Source organism: Impatiens glandulifera, chromosome 5 (assembly GCF_907164915.1).
Source record: "Impatiens glandulifera chromosome 5, dImpGla2.1, whole genome shotgun sequence".
In the NCBI taxonomy this organism is placed as follows: Eukaryota; Viridiplantae; Streptophyta; class Magnoliopsida; order Ericales; family Balsaminaceae; genus Impatiens; species Impatiens glandulifera.
In genome coordinates, this window is record NC_061866.1 from 7678500 (window position 1) to 7688864 (window position 10365).

At 32.9% G+C, this 10365-nt stretch overlaps 1 protein-coding gene across 1 annotated transcript; it reads right to left on the minus strand.

Moving 5' to 3' along the window:
• Positions 1 to 1281: 1281 nt before the first annotated feature.
• Positions 1282 to 2873, minus strand: LOC124938505 (ferritin-1, chloroplastic-like). The gene is made up of 7 exons (XM_047478949.1): positions 2520 to 2873; positions 2349 to 2432; positions 2208 to 2268; positions 2031 to 2118; positions 1894 to 1955; positions 1670 to 1799; positions 1282 to 1577 (listed from the first exon to the last, which is right to left on the minus strand). The coding sequence occupies exons 1-7, from the start codon at positions 2810 to 2812 to the stop codon at positions 1534 to 1536; spliced, it is 762 nt and encodes a 253-aa protein (XP_047334905.1). The 5' UTR covers positions 2813 to 2873; the 3' UTR covers positions 1282 to 1533.
• Between the last annotated feature and the right edge of the window lie 7492 nt (positions 2874 to 10365).

Here is a 10365-nt window from a genome sequence, read left to right on the forward strand (position 1 = left end):
TGTAATATTTTTGACACTGCATAAACATCATCATAGAATCTGATTGATTAGCCATCTACTACTAAAAATTTGCACTTACCACAAAAATAATTCCATATAATAGAGATGTCTCTCCAAACATAACAACCAATTAATCCGAGACTAATTTAGTGAACCATCTCAACCCACCTCAATTTTACATTTTACTATTTATCAACAAGTATTAAAGTCCCTAATCTTAAATCTGATATTTTTGTTATCAAAAATTTCATATACAAATCCTCAATTTTGTTCTTCTAGTGAGTTTAACAAAAATGTTAGAATAATTAATGAGTTTAGGTTCTTGTTTCTCAACCATTTATCTAGTTAACTTCCTATTTAAACTATCTTATATAATATTGTCTATGGGTTAATTCATCTCTCTTTTAAAATATAACCTAAAGGAAATGCAAGTAATTGCTTGACCATCTCTTTTAATCATATAGGACCCAGTTTCCTTCATTTCTTTGTCTATCACATTGCCTTTAAACCCTTTTTAATAATAATCAATCAATCTCCAGGGTAGGGAGTTAAAGTAAAGTAAAAACGAAAGTAAAGTAGAGAAGGCTCTCTTATATAGGAATTGTTCTTTCGGCGGTGTCTGAATTATTTTCTGTTGTTTAGCCACTCTATGGTTTCTCTTTTTCATACAGTTTACTCATATTTATATGTTACATAGTTTGTGTTTGTGTATATGGAGAAGAAGATCATGGTGAGATGGAATATCTGGAAGATGTTAAACTTCAAAAACTGTTTTATCTTCCCTATAAAACACACACTCCTTAGGTTCACTGCTTCAAGCCTCCAAGAAAAGGCCAAAGGTAATAATTTCCTGTTCTTCTTTCTCATGAGACTAAAAAAACAAGCAGCTTCATGGAGAAGAAGATATATATATATATATATATATATATATATATATATATATATATATATATATATATATATATATATTAACTAAATCTGTGATTAATGGGCAGAGAATAGAAATGGGCTTCTAATTGACAATCTCTACAAGGACATGGAAGCTTGTGCAGGATATTCAGACATAAAGATTATGTGGGATTTGATTATACAGTCTTCATAGTTCATATTCTAATTTGGTACAAATTCAGCAGAAAAAGAAAATACATATTTTAGCAAATTATAGAATATATTTATTTGGTTTTATTTCTGAAATATTGTGTAATAGCAGCATTAAGAGCTTCAAGCTAGCAAAGACATGTTTTTGATTTGGGTTATTTGGATTAAATATAATGTATTGTATGATTTAAACCAGTATATCATCATCAGCATCTCCATAAAATTATTGCATATCAAAGGATTATATTAAAATACAACTACCTCTGAAACTGACACTTTAAGAGACATTCTAAGCCAACCCACAAACACCCAAGAACTAAAGCTTACAGCTTGATGCATTAGAGCATTAAAATGATCAGATTACTCTATAACAAACCAAAAATAAAATAAAAATGTCTTATTTGGATTACTCTTGTTCCTTAATAATCCCCACTCTTAATTGGCTCCATTGAGTAGCATCTGATCAAAGTGCCAAACTCCTGAATTCACAACAAAAAGAAACACTCTGTTAATATGTGAATATGTATGTGCCTTGTAAAAGCATTTAGTTTATAAGAATAATAATATATACCATGTCCTTTGCCAACCAATCTGAGTTGAGCAACATAAGTTGAAATCTTCTTAATGGCTTCAACCTGTTCTCCTAAGAATCCACTCTCAATGAAATCTGCCATCTGGGCATCGTTATTCTCACAAGCAATCTGTTGTTTCAAATAAGGTCTCACAATTAAGTTAGCTGATTCATTCAACAACACAACAATCATCATCTTTCTTAATTCATTCTTACAGACTTACAGTATGAAGTTTCAGAAGCTTCTCATTCGTCAACTTCTCCAAAGACAGAGCCAGCTCCATTGCTGCAGTAATCAATTTGTTATAACCATCATCATCTTCTTAATAATAATAATAATAATAATGTATTGTATGCTTACCATACAGAGCATCTCCCTTATCAACATGATCAAACTCAGAAGGTGGAGTCAATATGGTATGCAGCTTCACTCTTCCTCCACGAATGTTCTATTCATGGAAACCAATATTGTTAATTCATTATCAGATGAAGAAAGGAAACACCCCTGACAGGAATGATCAGGAAAGACTAAAAAAACCTGGTATTCCATAAACTTCTCAGCGTGTTCTCTTTCCTCCTCACTTGCTTCCTTGAAAAATCTGATGTTTTGTTTTGGGGAATGTGAATTGACAGAAACAAATGAAAAAATGAAACAAAGAAAGGGTTTTTCGTTGTTTACTTGGCCAGGCCCTTAAGAGCGACGTTATCCCTGTCGAAGTAAGCATACAGGGCATGGTATACATACGACACGTTGTATTCAACACTGTAAATGTCAAGAAAACAGATATCAAATGAGTAAAATTAATCTACAATCTAGATCCAATTTGATCCAAAACAGAACAGAGCTCACTTGATCTGCTCGTTAAGGGCGGATTCGCAATCATCAACGAATTTCTGTCGGGCTAGGGAATGTTGGGGAGAGACAGGAATGGCGAGTACTTCCTTCTTAACCTCCTCAAACGGATTGAAAACAACTCCAGACAAAACCATGTTGCTATTGGAAGATGCAGATATAAAGAACCCATTTTCTCTTTTCTTCTGTTGAAAGCTCGTCATCATCGATGGATTCAACAATGGCTGCTGCCCATTACCGGATCTTTGCACGCCGGGCAGAGAAACAGAAGGGGACATTAAGGAAGCCATTGAAGCAATCGAAAGAATAAAAAGGAAGAAGATGAAATGAAGAAATGGAGGCGGGGGGCTTGTGCTCTGTAATGAGATGAGATGTGAAGTGATGATATATAGACCTAAGAAGGAGTGTGGCTGAGGCACGGATCGATTTTCAGCCGTGGATTGATATGACACGTGTATGGACCCGATGGGTTCTATTTCAGAGGCGTGTGGTGACCTCGTGGTCGATCCAGAAATTTACAGAAAAAATTGGAAACCGTCAGTGTCTGTGAAGAGATAATGTTAGGCCTTTAGGCCTTGTTTGTTTATGGGTTATTCTGATAACTGTGAATATTTTTTACTTAATTTGAGTTATTAAAAAACTAGATTATTTAGGTACGAAGATATTAAATTATAATAAAAATTATTATAAAATTTTAAAGAAAATAAATTATATTTTAATTGATAATTTATGATGGGCTGTTTAATATTTGAGATTATTCTCATATAGCTCAAAACAAACAAGGCATACATTGTCATATAGTCAGATTCAAAAGGCATCTTCCAACAAAGGTCAGTTTCACATTACTTTTTATTTTATATTACTTTTTTTTTATAAATTAAAACTAATCATATTTTATATACAAAAATAAAGTTGTATCAAAATTCTTTTATAAAACTTAATTAAAATAATATTTTTTATCATTAATTTTTCAATTAAAAAGTTTCAAGTAGGTAAATCTTATTTATAGTATTAAAATAAAAAAACTTATTTTAATATTTTTTATTTAATTTAAAAGTAATTATAATTACAAAATAATAATTTTATTACTATTACTAATTTTGTAATGGTAGACAATATATTTTGGTCTGACTAATTTTGTAATGGGTAGACAATATATTTTAGAGACCATTTCTTTCCTGGCCAACAAATTTGGAAATTAATTTAGTTTAGAATTTAATTAAATTGATTGTACAATTATAATTCAAATAGATTAATGAATTATATATATATATATATATATATATATATAATATAATATATAGAAACATATATTATATTAATTATTATTATTTGCACATCTTAACTTTAAATTAAGCCTTGTTTGGAATTGATCCGAATTCTTACATTTTAATTGTGAAATCATAGAGACTTGATATTCCCAATTTTAATTGTCTAAAGTTTATGAAAAAAAAAGTGAGTTATTTAAAATTTATAGTAAAAATATTTTTGTTAATAAATAAAGATATCTTCAGTAATTATTAATTAGTAAATAAAATGTATGATTTAAAGATTTATTTGTGATTATTTTTAAATAACCTAAAATCCAATTACCAAATAATCAGGTTCATAAATCTCCTTTCTTAGATTTATTTTTATTAGTTTTTTTTAAATAAAAAAATTGTTCAAGTATATTAAAAATATAAGAATTATTTAAACACAACGATAAAATATTAAATAAAATAAAATAATGTAATCACAATACTCAATGTTATCAAGTTCGCAGATTCTTAACTCTCTAAACTACTTCACCAACTTTCCCGAATGAATCTAAAAAAACTCATAATAATAACATTATGAATAATAATAGCATCGCACGACTATGATAATTAAAAGATCAACGATTTCTCTCAAATTAGATAATTCACCAGAAAATAATTGGAATGATAACCCAAATATGTAGGTTAGCCATATTAGACGCATCAATGCAAACTTTACATTAAATATCAAAAGACTCGGACATCACCTAGTGCATCTAAATAATACTCCAATTACTAGTCACTCATCAATAATGCAAGAGTAAGTGAGTTGTTTATTCAACATTCTCGTGACACATACGACTTACCATAATACAAAATTTTTCATTCACATATCATTCGTAAAATTTCACTATGAATAACACTTTATCCAAATAATGAGATCTTGGATGAAATCTTTGACTCTCAAACTTTTCCCAAAATATTTATATGGAATCATCTTAGTAAATAAATTGTAGTAATTTCCTACATGAAAACTATACATGTCTTGTCAACGCATAATGTCTTGTTTAGACGATGATACTTATTTGTATCCTATAAAAATTAAACTATATTATGAGAATAACTCTTCATAATGTTTAATCTTTTTCTATATCTATTTGGATAGCGAAACCACTAGACCGATGATCAAACATGTCATTAACTCTATCATTTTTACCTATACTTAACATTGGAAGTAAGATCAAGATACGTCACAACTAGGCTTTTGACACTACATAAAATGTCTCTCAAAAGCTAATTGAAGATTCAGCTCCCATAATGAATCTAGATTCCTCGTGAAAACTCTTGCACATACATTAAATTTTCTCTCAAATGCTATAGCCTATTGGATAATTAGAAATATTGGTGAGCCAACTAAACTAATCTTAACCATACTTACATCTAATCATTGATGTCCAAATACATTTCGACTTCGTTGCAATCTACTACACCATTTTGATAGAAAAGTCTTATTAAAATAAACAAGGTTTCGAATATCCCAGCTTTATTGATATTTTTGAAAAATGTTTTTGCTAAGACCTTGTTTGGATACATTATCTAACACCCTCCTCTGATATTTTCAGGTTTTGTTAAATTGAAATACCAATGCAACAGTTACACACTCCTTTTTAAATAATTTTGTACAATTATTTACACGAGCTAAACCTATCCTTGTTTAGGACCCCTGTGCTACTAATTAAAGAAAAGAAATGTTATAAATAAGTTTATCATAGCCATATTTTTATTTTCAAGAACCGTTCTTAGGCGGGCGTAGAGGACATAGCGCAAAAGCCTTTTCACGAGCATAAATAGACAACAAACCCCTTTTCAGAAACTCTGGTATAAATACGTTTATACACGTATCATTTTATTGATTTTCATAAAATCATTTGGCGACTCTGATTTTCAAACAAATCTTTTAAATTAACTATGTTTACTTAATTTAAACCGTGTTCTGGCTATATTGTTATTTAGTCCCCATATTATTAATGTTTGAACAAAAATTAATTATTTTTACATAATTGATTTCTTCCGCTTCAGGTATTATAAAAATCTTTTAAAAACTAAATATTTTATTTTAAAAGATGCCTGAGACGTAAACCAAAGTTGAAACACATCAAACCTCAAGCAAAGACTCTAGACCCTCTCCTCATATTGCAATGTGTCCACTAGAGATGTGATAAGCTATGTAGGATCCACGCCTAGGCCTAGCACAAAAGTCCAAGCCGACAGGGACGATGTTGTTGCTCTTCATCCTGTCTTCCCTGCCGATTTCCAGCGCTCACAGCTTTCTTGGCGACTCTGTTGGGGATGATTACCTTGTTATTTTAAAAATAAAATAAATAAAACTCTTGTTATGTATAAATTTTTATTTATAAACGTTTACAAAACCTTCGCAATAGCCCACCTCACGGGGTCTCTCACCCTAAAGGTACTTAGGTTATACCATGTACCTAGGCTCTACCCTAATAATTGCCTCAAATGAGTATATCACCCAAACATACGTGAAGGAGAATTAGATCGGATTTTTGTACTCCTACAATTACGTGAAGACCGCTAATACCGGTTTGTGACTAAGAGATATTGTGTGAGGAAAAACTAGGAACCTAGAGTGGATCCCCCTTGTCGGCTTTGATACATCCTCTAGGATGCGACCTTAGCGTTGGTGGGGAGAGATTCTCATCCAAACCTCGACGAAATCCTTAGCACACAAAACCTAGTTACTTTACCCAACCGTTGTTTGTACGTGCCCCAAACAACAAGGCATCGACAAGTCAACCCATCACGTGCTTATTTATTATACATGCATACATCTATAATAGATATACTAAACATCTCTAAGTAAGTTTTCTTTTATCAAAATCAAACAGCATGTTTATCAAAGTTGATTATACATCGCATAATGACCTTGTTAGATAACGAGGATCTATTCATGTGGATTCACCACTTCCATGAGTTAGAGTGGTACTATGACTCCTATGGGCTCAAAACTGCTCTCAACTACACTAATCACCGCCTCCATCATAACTTCATGATGGATATGCACCGCAAATGAGATCCGATACACCACACCTTCATGCTAGGGGATTGCTAAATTTTCCCAACCATTGAAGAGTTCAAAGCCATAATGATGATTTAGAACAAAAACATCCTAAGGCTCAAACCCATAGAATCTATGACTCTTAGACAACTCATCCAAGAAGATCTCAGCTACACGAGAACCGCGACAAACAAAATTCTCGCCAGAACTTACTTGGATCTTCCTCACTAGGTCAAAATGGCAACCCAAATCGGGAAGATTCCTCCGCTGAATTTCGACACTTCTCTGCTCACCATGACCATTATGGTAGCTCATTTCCTTCTCTCTCCCTCGAGCAATCCCCCTTCATCCTTGAAAATCTTGGAGGTAGTCTATCATCTTAGAACTGGAAATAAGGATCCCGCTAGAATCATCCTAGATGAGACATAGATGGGTTTCAACGAATCCTATTATTCATACTCTCTAAATTAAAGAGGAGCTCCTACCATACTCTACGTCTGACTTCTATAAAAAATGGAGGGCATACCTCCTCCACTTCCTAGAAACGTGATGAGTGTCGCCCTCTAGAATCGACACTTCAAGTATGCCAAGTCAGAGTTGTCTGTCCACGACAACGATACCATTTGAGAGCTTCTATCATGGTACGATATTAAGAAGATGGTCTATCTGATGAATGACCCACTCATAATTATACTTATGGGCCTCGAATGGATCATTGCGTACTACACTAGTGAACTTTTCAAACAGTTTGGGCGAGACTACATGCCTCCCTACCATGACTGTGTGGTGTCCATAGACAGGTCGATCCAACACAACGACTTCTCCGACTATCTGGATATTTAGAATGATTCTATCAAGATGGGAATCCGAAAAGATAGGAAGGACTATATCGACCAGATCATAGACGAATTCCACCGCCAACAAGCTGAAGAATAAAGTGAAGGCCCTGTCCCCTCCACTTGTTGTAGTCGAACTCGCTCCCCTAAAGAGGAGCTTTAATTTTTAACCTTTTTTTACAGACGACAAAAGTTTAGAAGCCTAGTATAATCAACTAAGCGAACCCTAAGAACTCCAAAATTTTAGAAATGTAACATCAAAAGTTCTTTTTTTAAAAGCAAATATATATATAAAACCTTACGAAATGTTTATCTATAGGTCATATTATTTGCATATGCATTTGTTTTTGTTGTTACAATAACAATTCATCCCCTCTTCTACTATCACAGTCATCCACGATGTCTTTGTTAACGGATGTCGAACTTCTTCCTTGGACAAAGCACTTCCGTGACAATCGATGGGTTTTCGAAGACTACGACCTCAACGCCATCATGAAGTTCTTTAAATACGAAGTGAACTCTAACTTCATGATGGAAATGCAACAAAGGTTGAATCTCGATGAAAGAGCTTACGTCCTTGGTAACAAGATTAAATGCCCCACCATTGAAGAATTCCGGGTTGTCCTAATGATAGATAACAAAAATGTTATACATCTAAAGTCATTTATAGACTCGATATCTATTGAAAGATTTCTACAAAAGGAGAACCACTACTCTGAAACAACCTTTGATGCCATCATCTCTTGCATAACATCAATTTCCTGGCTTGGGACGAAATAGAAATCAAAGATTGAAAAGTTCCAATAAGAGCAGGATCATCTATAATCACGATGTCAATCCTACCCACTCATTTCTTCATCATTCTAGCACACAATAGACCTTCCTCAAGGATAATTGAGGTAGCACATAAGTTACGAAAAGGAAACAAAGATCCTTCTGGCATTGTCTTGGCATAAACACTCAAGGGCTTGAACATCTCCTATCGAACTCCCACAATGAGTAAAAGGGATTCTCCCATAATCCTCTACATCTAACTACTTGACAAGCTCAAGCGTCTACTTCCATTTCTATCTGGTAGCATCTTATATCCTTTCGTTCAATATCAAATAATGAGGGAGGCTCTACACGAAATCCCGATACATGATGATAATGAAACTTGGGAAATTTTAGTTCCAATTTTCAAAAATCTAAAATTATTTTAATAATTTTGGAGTCACACCCCATTTTTAAATGGTATTCTAAGGTCAAAAAATGATTTTCAAATATTTCCGGGATGTCTCCCAAAGCAAATGTTTTTGCTAAAACCTTGTTTGGATACACTATCTAACACCCTCCTCTAATATTTACAACTTTTATTAAATCGAAATACAAGCGCAACAAGTACACACCCCTCTTTAAATATTTTTGTACAATTATTTACGCGAGCTAAACCTATCATTGTTTAGGACCCTAGACTACTAATTAAAGAAAATAAATTTTATAAATAAGTTTATCATAACCATATTTTTATTTTCAAGAACCGTCCTTAGGCAGGCGTAGATGACATAGCGCGAAAGCCCATTCCCAAGCATAAATAGACAACGAACCCCTTTTCAAAAACTCTAGTATAAATACGCTTGTACACGTATCATTTTATTAATTTTCATAAAATCACCCAAAGTCTCTAATTTTCAAACCAATAATATTTTAAATTAACTATGTTTACTTAATTTAAATCGGATTTTAGCTAAATTATTATTTACCCCCAAATTATTAAAGTTTGAACAAAGAATTAATTATTTTTACATAATTGATTTATTCCGCTCCAAGTATTATCAAAATTTTTTAAAAACTAAATATTTCATTTTAAAATATGCATGGTACGCAAACCAAGGTTGAAATGCATCGAACCTGAAGCAAATATTTCAAGCCCTCTCCTCATATTGCCATGTGTTCACTAGACACGTGTTAAGCTATACATGATCCACGCCTGAGACTAATACAGGAGTCCGAGCTAACGAGGACGATGTTGTTGCTCCTCATCTTGTCTCCCTTGTCGATTTCCAGTGCTCACACTAGTTAAACCTCGAATGTATACACCTTTCGACGTAAAAGATCTTCGCTCAGTTACAATGAAAGAACAACAAATCGGTACGAATCAATGATACATGACATGGGTTCTAGTTACCACCAAATGTGGAAAATGAAGCTTCATCCTCTTCTAATTATAACACATATATTTTATCAGAAATGTTTTGGAAAGAATTGGACGCGGCACACCAACCAATTTGGTCTGATAATGATAACGAGAGTAAACTTTCTACAATGGTAAAACATCATAACATGAAATCCGAGAACAATTGGTCTAAACAAGCCGTCAATAAAAAATATTGACTACATTAGATCAATGTTACCCAAAGACAATTGCATGCCGGATAATTATTATAGCATGAAGACATTTGTTGAAGATTTAAGTTTACTCGTGATTAGAATAAATGTATGTAAAGATGGTTGCATGCTTTTTTTTTGGGGGGGGGGAAGATATTAATAAACAATCATGCAACTTTCTTCATCAATATCGATATAAAGAAAATGTTTGTAAACCGAAGCCCCATAAACAACTATTTTATTTACCACTAGCTCCAAGATTGTAAAGGTTGTACGCCTAAAATGTGACAATACTTCACATGACATGGTATGGTCGCCATGTT

Bases quoted from the DNA above. Each gene is read 5' to 3' on its own strand.
- LOC124938505 (XM_047478949.1), bottom strand. From the start codon at position 2,812: ATGGCTTCCTTAATGTCCCCTTCTGTTTCTCTGCCCGGCGTGCAAAGA. The intron at 2,269-2,348 runs GTAAACAACGAA...ACAAAACATCAG, and splicing joins GCTCTTAAGGGCCTGGCCAA to ATTTTTCAAGGAAGCAAGTG. The intron at 1,800-1,893 runs GTAAGTCTGTAA...TTGAAACAACAG, and splicing joins AGCTTCTGAAACTTCATACT to ATTGCTTGTGAGAATAACGA.